The 18,937-nt window shown below is 35.4% G+C and overlaps 2 protein-coding genes across 15 annotated transcripts in view; one reads left to right on the forward strand and one right to left on the reverse strand.

The window, feature by feature from the left end:
- The first annotated feature begins 2,138 nt into the window (after positions 1 to 2,138).
- The window catches only part of LOC126721005 (flowering time control protein FPA), an 87,760-nt gene continuing 70,961 nt past the window's right edge, over positions 2,139 to 18,937 (forward strand). Inside the window, exons 1-4 of one of the 4 annotated variants that reach the window (XM_050423958.1) lie at positions 2,139 to 2,380; positions 2,731 to 3,096; positions 11,088 to 12,319; positions 12,842 to 13,117. In XM_050423958.1, coding sequence (XP_050279915.1) covers positions 2,378 to 2,380; positions 2,731 to 3,096; positions 11,088 to 12,319; positions 12,842 to 13,117 — 1,877 coding nt within the window. In that variant the 5' untranslated portion in view covers positions 2,139 to 2,377. Of the gene's footprint in view, positions 2,381 to 2,730; positions 3,097 to 11,087; positions 12,320 to 12,841; positions 14,347 to 18,937 lie in introns of those variants that run through there. The other 3 variants (XM_050423959.1, XM_050423957.1, XM_050423956.1) reach the window with 3 other exon arrangements.
- LOC126721004 (uncharacterized) overlaps positions 16,240 to 18,937 on the reverse strand; it is an 81,505-nt gene continuing 78,807 nt past the window's right edge. For 10 of the 11 annotated variants that reach the window (XM_050423944.1, XM_050423953.1, XM_050423952.1 and 7 more), the window contains 8 exons: positions 18,637 to 18,804; positions 18,369 to 18,474; positions 18,145 to 18,294; positions 17,778 to 17,936; positions 17,372 to 17,578; positions 16,977 to 17,171; positions 16,818 to 16,889; positions 16,240 to 16,573 (listed from right to left, as the gene is read on the reverse strand). In XM_050423944.1, coding sequence (XP_050279901.1) covers positions 16,415 to 16,573; positions 16,818 to 16,889; positions 16,977 to 17,171; positions 17,372 to 17,578; positions 17,778 to 17,936; positions 18,145 to 18,294; positions 18,369 to 18,474; positions 18,637 to 18,804 — 1,216 coding nt within the window. In that variant the 3' untranslated portion in view covers positions 16,240 to 16,414. The remainder of the gene's footprint in view (positions 16,574 to 16,817; positions 16,890 to 16,976; positions 17,172 to 17,371; positions 17,579 to 17,777; positions 17,937 to 18,144; positions 18,295 to 18,368; positions 18,475 to 18,636; positions 18,805 to 18,937) is intronic. The other variant, XM_050423945.1, reaches the window with a different exon arrangement.

Raw genomic sequence — 18,937 nt, forward strand, 5'->3', positions numbered from 1 at the left:
ACGTGTCCACTCTTGGACACGTGTCCAGTGGAAACTTCCACGGAACACAAGCCATACCCTTTTGTTGGTGAGAAAGGGAAAAAGGAATGATCTTTTCAGGTGGTTTTCTGGTTATGTAGGAGAGGGTTTCCTTTTTTTTTTTTTTAGGTAGAGGTTGGTCTGGATTATAGTGGAAGGTTTTTTTTTTGGTTTGTTTCTGAGAATTTTCAAGTAGATAAAGAAAGTGGGATTTTTCTACTTATTCCTGGGTTTTTGTTTTTTGGAGCTTTTAAATGGGTTGAAGATGACTAATGTATGGGGTTCTTGGGTAGAATAGAGGTCAGGGATGTTGGAGGATGAATACCCAAGGGAGAAGGGTTGAGGAGCCTTGAGTATGAGAGAATATTTATGGGATTTTGGGGCTTCCAAATGGGGCTGATGATTCTTGGTGAACAGGGAAAAGTGGGGGTTTATATATGGGTAGGGTTTTAGGGATTGTGGATAAAAATGAAAAATGTCACTAGCATATTCTATTAGTTGGGACACAAATTATACCAATGAACTTCCTTAATTCACTAGTGCAAGGATTAAAACCCGGATTGCAGTGCAATTAAGGAACTGTGTGGACTTTAAATCAACTTTTGATAATTCACGATAAAACTTGACATGCCCATCAATTAAAAATAAATTAACTTGATCTCCATATAAATCACATGTATGACCTAATAAAAATAAAGGGATCAAATATTGGTACGTAATTGAAGAAAATCAATTAAATTCCTTAATCAATTCAATGCTCAAATCTTAATGACATGCTCAATGAAAGAGAGACCTAAATGGTATATTTAGCACCCAATTTCCATGGGAATTAGGCTAGAATATTAGCATGCATTCCATAGAAAATTACATACTTTTTCCACAATATAAGAGCAAATTTGGTAATTTTATTAATTAAGTTCTATCTCATTCAATTGAAGGCTGATTTTTGTCCATATGTGGTCGAATTAAAGGAAATTTCATGATCTTATATATAACACCAAAATTAATCTAATTACATGGTTATATTTCAATTAAAGCTCAACCAAATTTAGCCAACCACATAGAAATTGATGAAAACAACAACAACAAAATGGGGTACATCTATTAAAATCATGAAATCCTTTATGTTAGGGCTAAAACTTCTATCGAAATTCAAAATTAGACAAAATACAATATCAACATGAGTTTGTTTCAATTTGAAAAATTATTAGAGATGAGGAGATTATAAACTGCTAAAAACGTGGAGTTATTGTGGGTTTGGCATCAACTTTATTTTGTTTTTTTGTTGAAAAAGCGCTAATTTATATTTGTACTTAGAAAAAATAAAATAAATAAATACATTTTTTTGAGAGAGAGTTTCCAAAAAAATAATAATAATAATTTAAAAAGCTGTAAAGCTTAACAAATAAGCTCAAGCCAAATAGACACTAGTCCATTGAATAGAAGCGAACTCGAAAGTTGCTTAAATATTATTATGGTTTGTTTGTTTCAATAATGATATTTTCTAGAAAATGAGTTATTTTTCAAAAAATATTTTCTATAAAATAATCACATTTTTCCTATATTTGGTAGTAGCCTTATATGAGTTGAAAAATAATCTCATAACTTCTGTTATTTAGCTTGCTTTAAAATTGAGTTGTTTTTCAAAAAAATTTAATGGAAAATAATCTCTAAAAATAAGTTATAATATTTATGTTAACTAAATATAGTTTTATTTGATTTATTTTTTTTTATGCTACCAAACACTGAAAAATTATCTTTACACAAGAATGTTCATCAAAACAAACGGAATGATAATAATCTAGATTATAGATATATATTAGGGTGGGCTAATCTCAGCTAAATCAAAGAAATTTCAAAACTTACAAACTTAATCCCTAATCACGGTAAAAAAAAAAAAAAAAAAAAAAAAAAAAAAAAAAAAAAAAAATTGCTCTGTTTTGAATATATTGGGCCAGTTGAATTCGATTTTATGAAACTCAAAACTCTCGCACACACGCAACCAGTCAGAAAGTCAACTCACTCGCACTTGCCACGTATTACATGACGTCATCTCCTAAATACCTTACAATTTTATTTATTTATTATTAAAAAAATAAATAAATAAAGAAGAGAGAGAGTGTGTGAGAGAGATAAAACTAAAAATCACATTCACGTCTAATCTCTCTTCCACAGCACAATACCAAACCCTAAAAAGCTAAAAAGAAAAAAACAACAAAACTTTTCTCAGAGTGGCGAGACTAGAAAAAACGACTATTATCAGAGGAGGCAGTAACCCAATATATTGTTTGGTTCGTTACGTTATTGCTTTTTTGCTTTTGCTCCAATTCAATTCAATTCAATTCAATTCATATTTCAAATGGTAAGCTGTACATATTTCAGTTTCTTTCTTTGCACTCACTCTCTCAATCAAACTATTATCACTTGTTTTAGCAATTCTAGTACTACCCCAGATTAAGATTTCATTCAAATCATCACAAAATCGCTTAGTCTTAGCCATAGCCATAGCCTATTTTAATTTGTGCTCTAATGGTTACTATGATTCAATTCATCAATTAACTAACCAAAACCCACTTCACAATATTCACATTCTTATCATCTTATGTACTACAACACTTAATTGTAGGATTTTTTTTTTTTTTTTTTTTTTTTTTTTTAAATTTTTTAATGAAGTATTTTGAGTAGTAATTTGTGTTTGTGTTGGCATTGTAGTCGGGCCGAGGAGGAGGAGGGCGGGACCGGTTTCGAAGGGACTACCCATCGAGATTCGAAGACAAGATGAGTAGCCATTCGGGTTCTGGGCGTAATCTTAATTCCAATTCCAATAACAATAGTAATAACAGTGGCCATCTGCCCTCGAGGCATCTTTGGGTTGGGAACCTTTCCCACAGCATACTAGAGCACGAGCTCACCAATCACTTCTTGCAGTTTGGAGAGCTCGAGAGTGTGGCTTTCCAGCCCGGGCGCAGCTATGCGTTCCTCAATTTCAAGAGGGATGATGATGCTTTCGCTGCCATTAACGCGCTTCAAGGTTTCCCTGTTGCCGGCAACCCACTTAGAATTGAGTTTACCAAGGCGGTTAGTCCTGCCCCCCACACTTCTTGTCTTGCCTGTTACATTCTTCGCAATGCTTTTCTTTTCTCGGTTAAGTTTATTGTGTATATATGTCTATGTATGGATCTATGTATAATATGTACTGTTGGTTTAAATTACAATTCGTTTTTGTCAATGCCATAATAGCAGCTTCCTTTCATTGTTTTCAAGCAATAACAATAGCAAGAGAAATGTGACTCATCTTAACTCACTTACCAAACCAATGAAAGCATTCCAGGATATACACAATATCGCAGTTAACAGCAGTGCCACCCCACTCTCCATTCAATTAAATATTCAATCAAAAACTGCAAAGCATTATAGCTATCCAAAAAAAGAAAAAAACTGCAAAGCATTATCATCAGGTTGACAGGTTCCACACTCCACACTCCAATGTCCATATGTTCATTAATATTAGAAATCTTAGGTCTTTAGTGTTCCCACTAATAAGGCTCGAATCTGCCTTCTATATCACAAATTGGAGAGGCATGCAATTTATTTGGCTTTCCACTTCCTTTCCTTTGTGCTCTTCCCCAGGAATTCCATATATAATCTGGTATCAGATTCCCAATAGTCTCAAAATTAACAGTAAGAACCACGAGCAAAGTATTTATCAGGAAACGAAAAGAAAGAGAAAAAAAATGCAAAGCAGTGTATCTTCCCAATGCATAGGTGACAAAGATTTAATTGTAATGAGTGTGTGAATTGTTTTGGTAGCTGCATAGTTATTTGGGAAGTATGGTCAATTTGCATGAAAATTTTCCACATCAAGACATTCCTTAATTTTAATACTTTGAAACCAAATGCAAGTTGGAGAAAATAAATTGCAGCAGCAAAAAAACTTGACATTGCCATAAGTAAAAAAAAAAAAAAAAAAAAAAAATCAGCTTCTCACACTTGATGGGGAAGGAGCTTCTCATAAAACTGATGTAGATCATCAAATTTGCACAGAAAAATCTATCTTCTAAAAAGTAATTCTTCCTGAATATTTGAAGTGAAAATTTTTTTTATTTCCGGTTGTACATTTTATGTTGTGATGACAGGTTGGAGAAATTCAATTTACTTATTCTCCCAATTGTTGTAAATGGGGGCAACATGTTTGTATTTGGCTGAGTTCTTGAGTATCCATCTGGACAAACACCTTAAAAGTTGATTGATGTATTGTAGCGGGTTATAGTCTTTAGTGAATGACCAAAGATGGTGTTCTCCTTACATTCTCAGCTAGGTATTAAAAATCATTAGAAATTGCTAGAGAAGTGAAGCGATATTTATAAGAATAGACACTACTTGTGGAAAGCTTGGAATTGCTTTTCATTAAAAGGCGGCTATATGGTAATAGTTGAGATATAGGTCATTAGTAGAGCAAGAACCACTATATGTTGCTTTATCATTATGCTAACAATTTGACTGAAATCCTAAAAAGAGTTTTGATAAACAATGATATTTTATTAAAAAAGAACGTCTCACATACACGAGTACACAAAGTAGTCTGGAAGAGATGCAAAAGGTAACATTACAATCTAAATGAAAGAGGTTCAATGAAATCTGCAATGGAATTTATATCACTGTGTCCCAAAACATGAGACCATTCAAAAAAAAAGTTCTTAGGGAAGACAATTTTAGCTTAGTAATTGAGGCATTTACACCCTCAAAAGTACATCGGTTCTTTTCCTTCCACAAAGTCCACAAAAAGGAATAAAAGAGTTCCTTTCCTTGCAAATGAAGAATGGTTCCTAAACTAGTTCCTCCATTCAGAAAGTAGTTCAAATACACTCTTGGGCATTAGCCATTGTACTCCAAAAACTGAGAAGGTGAAGAGTCCACATTGCATGAGTTATTTAGGGTTCATCTCTCCAAATTCATTCAATGCCAATACAACTTGATTCATGAGAGGAATACAAGAAGTTTTATTTTCATTTGGCTAGACAGGGGAGGAATTGATGAAATATGAGTTACTGATTATCATGAATGTCAAATAAAATCTGGTTTCCAATATCTTAGTGCATTTGATAAGTCCTCCGTATGGACCACCACAGGTCCAATGTATGTTCAATTGCTGTTTCTTTCCTTAATCTCAGATTTGCACATGTTTTCCAGAGTGACATATATCTGAAACATCCTTTGTCCTTCAAAAGCTTGAGTCACAAGAGGAAGTAAAGTCTCTTGGAATATGCACAGTATCTTGTGTGTTTTAATAATCCATATTCTATGGTTCCATAGTCACTGAGTTGCTTCTTGGATTACTAAACTGTATGCACATAAACATGTCCAGAACACAATTTTTAAGATCATGAGGTGCCATATGAATCATGATTATATAGTTCATTATGGTCAATTTCCTCAAAGCATCCATATGGCTGATTCAAATGCACTGCAACCTATTACAGAAAATCTGAGTGTAACTGACATATCTGTGCCAATTGTGGTAGAGGTTTCATCACGTTTCCTGGTTATGATGGGACTCCGCCTGCTCAGTGGCCGCTTGATGAAAATACTCACTTGAATGAATTCTAAAATTTCTGGAGATTTCTTATTTTTATCAAATAATGAGGGGAAAAATGAATTTAAAGAGGCAATGCAAATCAGTTATGATAAAGATATAACTAACTTGGTGCCTTATGATTTAGGGAACATTCTTAATAAGTACTTTAAGATTTTATTAAAAAGAGGATGCTTCATGCATTAGATAACTGTCCACCAATAATATCTGTTCTTAATTTTAATCACAAAATTAAGTACAATGCAACTTGCTGGATAGCCTCAGAGCAGTAATTTTGACATATTCTGAAAGTGTATCTAATTGGGCTCATATCAATTGAGAAAAGGGGCATACGCCATTCAGCAGAACATCATAGCCAGAGCAGATTGTTATTATCTTTTCATATTTGATCCTCTGAGTACTTTACTCATCTTCTTGACACAAAAAGCACCTTGTAACTTGTCTACCAAGGTCTTAAATATTATCCTTGGGAAACCCATATTCTGGGAAGTCCTGTTTGCTTTCTGCTAAACAATCACCAATAAATTACACTCTAAAAGTGATGTTATCCTGCAGGTACTAATGCTTTTATAAAATTGATGCTTCACATTCATCAGATATCCATGATTCATCTCTCCTTCTTTCAAAACCTTTCATAGCTGCTTTTGTATAGGAATTATCTTTGTGTGAATTCTCATCATTTTGAAATAATTCTATTCATTTTTATATGAGGTGATAAAAAAAGGATTACATATCCATGGAATGCAATTTACAGAACAAAAGTACTGTTGTTTCACTTTCTGCTAACTAGTGCTTCTGAATATATGGTATTATAGTTGGGAATGGTGAGGAGGAATGAAATGTGTGCAAGTGTGATGGCCTAGTGCATCTGATAATGTTACTGCAGCAGCTAAATTTTACCTCAATGTCATAGCATATCAAATACTTCTTAACAGGCTTCCTGCTGGGCTACATGTCATATTTAGCCTACACAGTAATTCTATTAATTGATAATTGATTGCTTTGTTTGATAGAAACTCAATTGTGATGTGGAGGGAAGAGGTTGGAATAATTGGTTTATTCCTTCTGTAGTGGTCTCTGAGTTGCTGTTGAACAACCAAGTCTTTTTTAATGGGACTTTCAAGCAAGGTTTTGTTTCTAAAGAAGGTTAAAAATGCGAGGTGATAGAAATATATATTATTTGATCTGCAGTGGTAGCGCTTGGATTTATTCAATGCGGTGTTTTGTGGAATACAAATTTGCAAGTATAATTTGAATGATGATGCACTCTAAGCAGTTCTTCAATGTTTGAGTATTTAGTGTAGCACAAAAGCAGCAGCTTAGAGGGTGCAAATTCTGGTCAAGTATACTCTACCAAACAACACCTACTTATTTTGGGTTTGCCTTAACATCCCAGTGATCTTAATTTTGGTCTTTTTTTTGGGTCCTGAGTCTTCCTCTTAATCTCTTTCATGTGTATGTACCATGTGCGTCCTGTACATAAACACAATATAACATGCAATGTAATATTTTTTGCAACTGTGGAAATTGTAAAAACAGGGCTTTTGAAGTATTTAAATCAGGAATTACATGAAGTTTCCTATGCCTGAGCAAAAAAGAGAGTTTCTGCATATGCTGTAATGTATTGGCCGCAACCACTGATTGGTTTCTTTTATTCTACTATGACTAAGTGAACAAAAATAAATACATTAATTTCTTTTATACATTTTCCCATGTTGTTTAATTGTATATGAAATCTGAAGTTGATTTTTGTTTCTTATCCTTTAGTTTGACATACTTCATGTAAATCACTTCTCTTGCCACACTCCACAGACCATATTTATGGTAATCTGTGGGAGCTCATATTGTTGCACAAAGGTAGTTATATAGTTATAATTTCTGAGAATAGGAAGTAGTCACTAAGGATTAGGTACATTATTTAATGTCAAATTAGTGGGTGAACTATGTCTTTATTGAGCAGAGCAAAGTTTTTTATAAGAGCAAGACTTAAGTACAGTACTTAGGTGCTGTTCCTTAGGTTCCCTTTTTAAGATTCTGCCATGTGAATTTTTTCTCATGAGATGGAAATGTATTTTTTAGTTAAATAGCCACATGACTAAATCTTAAAAGGGGAACCTAAGAAACAACACTTAAGGTACTGTACTTAAGTTTTGTCCTTTTTATAATACTTGTATGATCATGTGCTTTTAAAAAACATTATTTATTGAGAAATGTGCAATAAGCTTCACGGTTTGTGGAAGTGAAGAGGAATATGAGAGAGATTGCTAAATATCATATATTTCTATATGGTTTAAATTGTTAGTGAAAGAAATATAAAATCAGGTAACAGAATCACTAATGTTGTATATATAATCATATCTCCAAGTTTCATGGAGTTGTGAAAGGACATATGATCCAGTTCATAAATCTCATTCGCATTGATGAGATTACAGAATTGTAGACATAGACTGCAATTGTTGCTTTAATTGATAGATACTTAGAAGTGAGTGTGGAATTGCAAAGTATCATGGGTTTAAAAGCAGCACTGTTTAATAAGATCTTGCAATCACTGGTCAATTAAATCTAATTGCATTTCCAATGGTGGGAGATCACCCTTTCTATTACTGTAGACAAATTATTTTTAATGTTGTTGTAATTTGGGTTGTTAAGAACTAGATCCTTTAATGACATGGTCTGTGGTATGATTCCGTTTTAAGCAAATGTGAGATCTTGCTACTCATTGGCCTTTTTTCCAATGAATATATAATAGCATTCATGCAGGTAGAGATTTATCACCCCTCTCCATCTCTAATTTCTTTCCCTATATCAATTACAAGATTAAGCCAAATATTATTCATAAAATCTTTTTAGTTTGAGAATGCCCCTTTCTGAAGTTGTGCCTTTTGCCTTCTCTACATAATATAATTCTTTGTGCAACTCCTTTTGGAATTGCAAGTCTGCACAGATAGACAGTTGCTCGTTGAAAAAAAAAATTGTGGTTTGACTCGATTAAGGGTGTGTTTGAATACCGCTTATTTTACTAAAACTGAAAAATTATTACTGAAAGTACTGTAGATAAAGGTAAAAATTAGTTGAAATAGTACAGTGGGGTTTATGAATAGTGCCAAAAAATGCAGTGAGACCTATGAATAGTAACAAAAATAAGTTGAATAGTGAAATAATTTTAATTTTTAATCCTAACCCAAACGCACACTAAGTTGAAATATTTTCCCATTAATTGGAGCTGATGGAACATTCCTTATGGGGGAAGCACAAAAAATATTTATTTTAATTTAGTTTTACTTAGTTATGGAGTCACTTGTATTTTATTTTAGGTATTAGTAGTTTATTAGGTTTATTAGTATTTTTTATTTAATTTCCTAGAGTCAAAGGTATTGTGTGTAATTCAATAATTGGGATTTCCCAAGTCATTTAGAATTAAGTTTCATTAGTAATTTGGAATTAGAATTAGGGTTTTCCTGTGTCAGTTAGAATTACGGTTTATTCCTAGTTGTCTATATAAGCACGGTATTGGTTTTTGCTGCATCAATTCTTTGGTGGCATTGCATTGCCATGTCATGTCTAATTGATTCATCTTTAGTTTGTTTAAAGTATATGTTAATATCTTCTGCTTCTGTCTCCTCTGCTTTTGTTTTCATATTTCATAGGTGGTTAAAAATTAGGGCTTGTATTGAGTGAGCTGGTTGAAAATATTGTTGGGATACCTTTATTGGTTCTTGAAGCAATTATTGGGATTCTTTGCATACCTTTCAATTATATTTGGTTCCTGTATGAAAAACAGTATGAGATTAAAAATACTAATGTGGGGTTAATTAGTTGAGTTGTTCATGCTTGAGCATATTTTTTCCTGACCAGGCTTATTCATTCATTAGAAGGTTTCCACTTATTATAGAAGTTCAAATCTGTCTCCACTGAAGAGGAAGCAGACAGAGAGAGTGATAGTTTAACTAGGGAACTGAGCAAACCGAGCATTGTTATTGCATGAGCTTTGTATCAATGTATGCTCCTTGTAGGACTTTTATTGTTTTGCAGTGGTAGTTTTTTTGGTAATGCCAACTAATGAGAAGATTTTTTTGTTCTTCCCTTTTATTGGGAAATTAAAGCAAACCATTGTCTTGAACACGGTTCACTCATCAATTGAGGGTCAAGCTTGTTTGAAAGCAGCCAAAATGACTTCAGCCCTTCTAAATTTCTTTATGAAGGTATTGTTGCTGACATACTGTTCAAACATTTGACAAGTTTTCTTGTTTCACTCCTACTTTGCTCTTCCTGAGTGGCTCAAGTATTTGACATAGATGTCAAAGTATTCTCTCTCAACTCCTGACAGGAAAATCATTGTCCTGAAAATGGTTCCTTCATGAAATGAGGGTGGGCTTTTGTTGACAATGCAAAAGAGGTTTTTAATTGTTCTCCTCATCACCTATTTATTTTCTATAAGAGCATGATTAGGGTGCTTCCAAATACATACTAGTTGTCTTCTTTGAATCTTGGTTTCCCTATTCATTAGTGGTTTAAGTGGGCTAGATTTTGAACTTGGTCTTGTGATGGTTTAGTCATGTTTAGAGGTAGACGATCAATGCGCAAGTGAGAAAGACTGAGTTGATTCAAGTGAGGGAGCAAAAAAAGGTAGATGAAGACCAAAAGTAACATTAACGGAAGTAGTAAAAAATGACATGTCAATTAAAAAAGTAACAAAGAGTACTTTGGATAGAATACAATGTTGGAAAAGAATACATGTGGCTGACCTTAACTAGTTTTGTTGAAGATCCATAGCCGACCCAGAATTTTGGAAATAAGGTTTGTTTGTTGTTGTAGTTGTTGTCTTGATCAGATGATGGTTAGAAAATGTCTTTTGTGCTGATTAAGTTTTCAAATTCACGTGGCCTGTATTTGATTAGTCTTATATTGTGCTTGTGCTTTATGTTGTAAGGTTGCATCAGGATCGCCTGACCTACCTAATAAACATGATGATTTGGTGTGTCATGTCATATGCACAATTTCACTTAGTATTTTTGGGTGCTTTGTAGTGGATGCATTCCTGCCATAAGGAAAGATTCTGGCATGAGAGAAACTTAATAGAAGAAAAACTAACGGTGGATTCATCTCGAATTTGTAAAATCAGCAGGAGACAGTTGTCCATCTCTATTTGTTAAGTAAATAAATTATGAAGATTGCCTTGCCCCTAATCATCCCATATATCCTCCTAATAGTTTCTGGAACAGAGTTGTTAGTCACACACACTTCGATACAAATTTAATTCTATTTCTCCCATCTTCCATGCATCATATATTTGAAGCCTAGTACCAATTCCTTTATTGTGAGACCGTCAGTTCTATTAGGTCGAAGCTTAGTTGCAATTTTTTTAGTTTCTTCTGAAATGCGTTCTGAAGCATAAGTCCAACTCGTATTTAATAATTTGACTGCTTTGAATACAGGTAGATTTTGCACTTGAACCTAATGAGATTTTTAATCACAGGACAAGGCATCAACAGCATCACGTGATGAAGATTACTCTCAACGTCGAGATGAACAGCGCTCAGTGTCGAGAGGATCTCCTTTCTCTCAAAGGGAGTTCAGAGCACGCCAAATTAGTCCTGATCCTTTTTATCCTGACAAATCCAATTTGAATGACAAAAATTTAGAGCCTAGTCCAGTTTTGTGGATAGGGTTTCCATCATTATTGAAGGTTGATGAAATGATCTTGGGGAAGGCTTTTTCACCATTTGGTGAGATTGAGAAGATTACTGCATTTCCTGGTCGTAGTTATGCCTTTGTTCGATTCAGGAGTGTAATGTCAGCTTGCAGGGCAAAAGAAACTCTCCAGGGAAAATTATTTGGCAATCCCCGTGTACATATTTGTTTTGCAAAGAATGAAGCTGGCTCATCCAACAGTGGAAGGAGCTCAATGAACTCCTCACTGTCACCACATTTCAAGTCAAATGTTCGCTCAGGATCATCTGAGAACTTTCGGCAGGATAGGAATTTTGGGAGCTTATCTGGAGATCTTGGCGTAAGATCTCCTCAATTTGTATCAGATATGGATCCTAGAGATTCTGATGCCTATAGTTTTAATAGGAAGCGCACTTTATGGGCTGGTGGAAATGATACATCTGAGCAGAGAAGGTTTGGAGAAGTGGATTCTCTAGGACTATCACAGGACATCTATGAACATCACAGTAGTCCTACTAGAGAGAGACATTCACATGATTATCCTCAGAGATTTCGTCAAACAAGTCCATTCTATGATGAGCCATGGGACTTACCAGAAGATGTCCAATTCTTTCATGGAGCCAAGAAATTGAAGACTGGCTCCTTTCCACCTGAAAAAGACCTTCCAGAGCATCCTTTTTCTGATTTTGAGCAAGAGAAACATATGTTCCCTAAGGTATTCTCTGATTTTTCCCAACCTGAGGCCTTTGATAGGAGCTTTGAGGCTGTACCTGTTGGGTATAAACCGATCCCTCATCGCACAATGAATTTAGTTGTACCTCATGGAGAAAGGAGTGATCACTGGAAAGAATCTTATGAAAATTTCCAGATGGGTTCTGGTTCTCTGCCATCAAATCCTATTGAGAAAAAAGGATTTACACCTGAATCTGATCAGTCTTCTATGACCGAATGGAAATGGGAAGGGACTATAGCAAAGGGAGGAACTCCCGTCTGTCGAGCTCGCTGCTTTCCTGTGGGAAAAGTCCTGGACATGATGTTGTAAGTAGTAAAAACATTCTTAATTGGAGATTTCTGGATAGTTGTCATGATATGTTTTAAACAGGAGTGTGGATGTGAAAAGGGCCTCCAGTTGCCCGTTTGTTTTCTTTTTGCGCCTGTCTTCTTCTATAGTTGCTAAATGGCTTTGACTTAGTTTTATACAAGTAAATGCATTAATTTCTATCATGTTATTCTTTTATCTGTAAGTACATATGTTCATTGAAGATGCATTTAGGTGCCCCATGGAAATGGAAAAAATATCCGTTCTGCTCTCCAAAGAATCCCAGTGTTCAATGCATATAAGGGTTTCTATATATGATAATTTGTTCTGAAATATTTTGTTGATATAGTAGTATGTTTTAATTCTGTGGGAAATTCAAATGCAGTTATGTAGTTGCTGAGACTATAGAACTCAGAGTAGAGGATACAAATGCTCTTTTTCTTTTTTCTTTTTACCACCTAGCTGTTGAACTCCCACTCCCACTCTAACTCATTTTTAACAACTCTAATATTGTGCTGCAGGCCTGAATTCTTAGATTGCACAGCAAGAACTGGTCTAGACATGCTCTCAAAGCATTACTATCAAGCGGCTAATGCCTGGGTTGTCTTCTTTGTACCAGAAACTGATGCTGACATGGGATTCTATAATGAATTCATGCATTATCTTGGAGAGAAACAGCGAGCAGCAGTTGCTAAGTTGGATGAAAAGACCACCTTGTTTCTTGTACCCCCATCAGACTTTTCACAGAAAGTACTTAAAGTACCTGGGAAACTGAGTATCTCTGGTGTTGTTTTGAGGTTAGAGCACCCTGGTTCCAATTTTGGGTCTCTTCACCATCAAAATGAGAGAAATAATACAAATGTAGTGCCCATTAACAGGGATTCATCATACACAAAGCCATCAACACCTATGCGAGCTATTCCTCAATTAGCAGGAGTTCCCAATGTATCTTTTTCAGGGAATGTGGTTACATCAGCTCCACCTGCATCATTTTCAGGTTCTGCTCATGCAGTCAGTGGTATATCCGACTCCTACAATGGGAACAGGCATGACTATCCACCACGTCAGGGAAACCCTATGTTGGGACAAAATTTCTCTTCTCACAATCTGCATAATTCAATTTCTGGTACCAGAAATGTACCATCACGGGCATCCAATAGTGCTGTTCCTGTTGTTCAGGAGCATCATTCAGTCCTGCCAAACAGAATGCAAGAAAGTCATTATAAAGGTGGAATTTCTGGTATTCCATTATCTGGAAATAGCAAGTCATCTATTCAGGGAACCCAAACTTCAGCTTCTATGTCTATGCCTATTGGAGCCCTGCAACCAGATCAACTTGCACAGCTGGCATCATCTCTTCTTGGGCAGCAGAGACAGTCTGGGAGTACTCCAAATCTATCTATGGGTGATGATTTTAGGCAGATAAACACAATGAACGAGTCTGACAACCCATTAAGAACATCCCAGAGATATGTTCCACAGAATAATCAAGTTAATTCTGAGCTTTCAACATCGCATTTTAGTCAAGTTCAACAGTTTCAGCAGCCACAACAGCGGACATCAAATGCGCCTGTAGTGCCTCACATGGTTCAAAGAGAACTTCAGACAGCAGCTCAGGGAAATCAACTTCTGCAAAATAATACTGCGCAGGAAGAAGCAGAAGCAGAAGCAGATCCACAGAAACGACTGCAGGCAACTTTACAGTTGGCAGCTGCTCTTCTTCAGCAAATCCAACAAGGAAAAGGAAGTTGACCATCTGTGCAGGAAATGGAAATTACTTTTTAGGGGAAGGCTACAGTCTATATATTTTGCAAAGGATCTTGGTATTTACAATTATGTATAAATTGCAAATAGGTTCTGGGTTTTCTAGTCAGCTGCTGACTGGCTGTATCTTGATTGATATTTTTTATTTTTTTTTATGATCATGCTACTTGTTTTAAGTTTCATTCTGACTTAACTGACCAGCTAGTTTTTATGGCCACTATTTTTGAAAGAAATTGAAGCTGCCAGTGTCCTTTCCTGCTTAGTTGCATCATGATGTGAACATCTTTTTTTTTTTTTTTGCATTCTTTCTTGTTATGATAGGGGTACTGTAATTGGTTTAAATAACATGCAGTCACTATTTTTACTGGGGAACCCCATTGTTTATGAAGATATGGGCTGATCCACAACTTTACTATGGGAAGTTGACTTCTTATTTAGCTTTGGGGCTGAAGGGCCTTTAAACTATGGTGGGGTTGTAAAGAAAGAAATAACACTAACAGCCAACAGATCCGATTTATTTTGCGCCTTTATCTCTGTGCTTTCTTTTCACCCTTGATGAGGGGTTCCAAATCTCCCGTGAACGCTTAGCAAGTCAATTTCTCCATCCAAATAGCAAATCAATGACCTTTTTTCAGTAACAAACTAAATCCCAAAGGATTGAAAAACAAAGCTTTACAACTCAAAGCTTTACAGATGATCTATTGTCTCCCCACAACATTGACACATCCAACACTGACTTACTAATGTATAACCACATCCAACACCGACTTACTAATGTATAACCCTGCATAATGAGGTTCTTGTAAATAAGGATGTTTCCCCAAGCCGCAGTCCAAATAACAAAGTAAAGCCACCATGTATAACCCCACTCCTCTTCAACATCTATTTCATTCTATCACGGCCCTCTCTAAGAGGTATATTAGAGTAAATAAGACTAGGAAATAAGGCTACCAACTCTAACTCCCAATCATTAAAATCCCGACGAAATCTTACATCTCATCTCATCCGTTCCTCCTCTATTTATCTCACCCACAAAGACTCCACTAACTTGTTTCTATTTGTTGAAAATTATACAAGAGAAGATGATGACTCATTGTCAAAGGTTGATCTCCACACCAACGGTCATGCCAACACCAAATCAGACTACCAATGCCTACATCCAAATGGGTGTACTGTAAAATTTTATCCCACTCTACGCCGTACTTAAATGCAATACACGCCTTCATACACGTGTTTTCTCCACTCCAAAGTGCCAAAGCCACTTACCCAGCAAAGTTTGGTTAAAAATTGCAAGCTTCCTAATATCCAAGCTTCCGTGAACAACAAGCATACAAACCATACCCATCCCACCAAATGTTGGAGAACGCACCTCCCTCACACCCACAAGAAGTATAATCCCTCAATCCTTTTTGCCACATTAGCTGGGATGGTAAATAAGGATAAATAATAATTAGGAAAGCTCCACAAGTCTAGTCTCTTCCATCTAGATAATTTACGCTCCTCCTTCTCTAGAATAGGGGTCCATATTAATTTCAACTTGAAAAGAGGTCCCTAATATCGAGATCTTAGTGTGCTCCTTGTATGTCATGATCATTTACCTAAAATATGGATTTTTATCTCTTGTTATCCCTTGAGCTCAAATGAATTGGTATAAGTGACCGTCACACAAGAAGCATGCAAAGATTTAAAGGTCCGTTTGGTAGAGCATCTTAGCAACATGTTTTCAGTTTTTAAATAACATTACACGCATTTCCACACACTTTTTCATCTACACGTATTTCAAAAAAATACGAACATTACTCAAACTCCTCTACCAAACGGGCTGAGATGAGCTCTATGTTACATTGTTGAAAATCTAAATTTTAATAAATGGTAATGCACTGATTAAAGGATGAAAATGATTCCTTAGCTGCAGGGGTACGGCAGTAAGTTTTTAACAGTTACATGCAGCCCTGTACCAGCAAATGTTTACCATTGTAAGAGTATTCCTGAGATTCTACATGAGGACAGGAAGAATAAGAAAGAAATTTGACAAAAAGACACAGAAATGAGAACATCTGCTTTGAAATTAATTTCTTGATAATAAGCAAAAAATTATATGCAATCGAAACATAGCCTTTTTTTTTTTTCCTTTTTTTTTTTTTTTGGGTGGGGGGGGGGGGGGGGGTTTGGGTATTACCTACATGGCCTTATTACCCAAAATATCATAGAAATACACAAAAAGAATATAATGAATTCTGCACAAAAAAATTATTGTAGTGCTATACACCTCAGGTAGGAATATATGACAATATTGATGCATGAATTTGGTGTTGGAGAAGTGTTAAATCCTAAACATAGAAAAAGGTCGATGAATCTGTTGCATTTGCTGTGTCTCTGCAAAGAATTGATCGAGCTTCAATTACTGAACGAGGGGGCTCAAGATCTTTCTCTTGGAGGGAATTTCCTTGCAATCGCTGCATTTGCGATGCAAAAGTGTCATCTAGTATCTGACAATTAAAATAAAATCAGATGAATGGTATAAGTTTGTGAAGAAACATGAGAAATAACTACACTAGTGCAGCACCCATCATAAACTTGAGCAGATACAAAATGCATAATGATCATGAACTACAATGCACTCCCCCCTTCTATTGACACACAGAGTATTTCAGATATGATCCTTGTTGATATACAATCAACTAATGATGCCAATAAAGTTCAAAGAAGAGAATAGATCTTAAATTCACTTACCCCAAGAGCATAATAAGATCCATTATACCATACTCGATTTTCCTTTCTGTCTTCGAGAAAATGCAGAACAATCTAGTTCAAACAGTTTAAAATTTGAAATAAATTAGAGTTGAAAAGAAATTTAGTAAATGAGGTAATAAAATATGACACTCTCTTCACCTGTCCCATCCTATCCCAGTATCCGCGACAGGTTGCAATGAATATGTGACTTGTAAAGACCTCATGCAAGTTGGATATAGAATCAATGAGTTGAGAACTCAACATTTGCATTCTTTCACGGACCTCAGCCTCTCCATCTTCTTCCCTTGTTTCCTCTAAAATCCTTTTGAGTCGTGTATTTCTATTAGCTTGCATCTGATACAATCATTTTCAAAGAAATTATAACTTATGTTGATTATTTTTTCACTCATCCGGAGTAAAAGATCAGCAACATGACAAAGAACAATACATTGAAATTCATTTACAAGCAGATTGAATGGTAGTAAAATAGAACAGAAATTAGTAAAAAGGCACTTGACTGTGGGGTAGGACTCAAAGGTTGTTGGATTGCTTACATTGCTAATGAACTTCCCTACTATTGCCTGCAAGTAATTCTTGTATTTTGTTCTTAAGAGAACTGTGATCCCATTCATCTGCTCTCCAAATAGTGACTTCTTATCACCCATGACAGGAAGACATGCCGCCCATGACTTTAAAATTTCCTCCACTCTACAGTGTAGGACATCAAGAATTCTCTTCATGGTATTTAGAAAAGTTCCCAACTGTTGAAAAGAAAATAACAGTGAGATATATTAATATATAAAGAACTGCAAGTCCCACAGATACACATGCAAACACCAATATGTCTGTCTGTGTGTTACTGACTAAATTTGAACTCGGTTCAATTCAGGCAACTTTTTAAATTCCTGTTGACCATATATTAATACCATGCTCTGGAATAATTGCATGCAAAGCACTCACTTGATTAGGAACAGAATAGATTGCCACTGATTGCCTTCTTGTGAGCTTCTGAACCTGCAAATTAAGCTTCTTCTGTATGCTATCTTTCAAAGGTGTCAAAATATCATTGTATTGCCTCTCCAGTGCTTTTATGATTGCTCTTTCCACATTTGCAGAAGCCTTTCAGGAATCAATAAACCAGTTGCAAAGTGTTAGCAGAAGCAAGAATTGTGGGAAAAAATGCATATACAGAAGCACACAAATGCTTACAAAGATAGGACTAAAGATCTGTAACACACGTGTCTCTGACTTTTTTGGGGAGGAGGGGGGGAAGAGAGGGAATACTAGGTGCTTTGATGATAACTGTAGGAAGAAAATCATAACTTACATTTTCCAAAATCAATGAGTACTGAGGCCATCGATTGATTACCACTTCATACTGATTAAGGCTGTCTCTAATCTTGTCGTACATTTCCTCAGCAAATGGTGAAGTGGAATGATTTGTCATCACACCTGACCATGGCACCTGCATCATTAACTTGGACCGAATAAGTTAATCAATTTCGTCATTAACACTAATATATTTGCTTTGTTTCAGATCAATGCATATACCTTTTCCGCTTTGCAAAGCTCAAGTAAATTAAGTTGCATATCTTGCACCCACACCATTATATAATTGTGAAACAAATTCCTGGAGTCTACACCACCTTGCACCAGACTTAAAGAAACAGAAAATAGCATGTCAGAAAAGAAGCTTCCACTTCTACAATAGGATGCAAGTTGTATTGCTACCACATTTTTGCTACATTGTCAGTAATTCAAATATATGAGAACTTCTTCTATTATATCTAATAAGGAGCTTGGATTTTCTTTCACAAACCTGATATTCCATAATTCAAGATCCCTTTCAAAATCAGCAGTTGCTATTAACAGTTCATTTACATGTGGCTGTGGGCTAGCTGGAGGCCATGCAGCAAGGAAACCTCTAAGCCTGTTACACAACTCAGTGCTATAAACGGCAGCAGCAATGTTTGACAAGTCAATGGAGCTGGAAATAGCATATGTGTCAGAAGATATATGATACAATAAAAGCATACAAAATTAAAACATTTAGAAATTTATAAATATCTAAAACTGTAAATCCATCAATAAACTGAAATTTGACAAAAAGAAAATGATTT

Source organism: Quercus robur, chromosome 4 (genome assembly GCF_932294415.1).
Source record: "Quercus robur chromosome 4, dhQueRobu3.1, whole genome shotgun sequence".
Taxonomy (NCBI): domain Eukaryota; kingdom Viridiplantae; phylum Streptophyta; class Magnoliopsida; order Fagales; family Fagaceae; genus Quercus; species Quercus robur.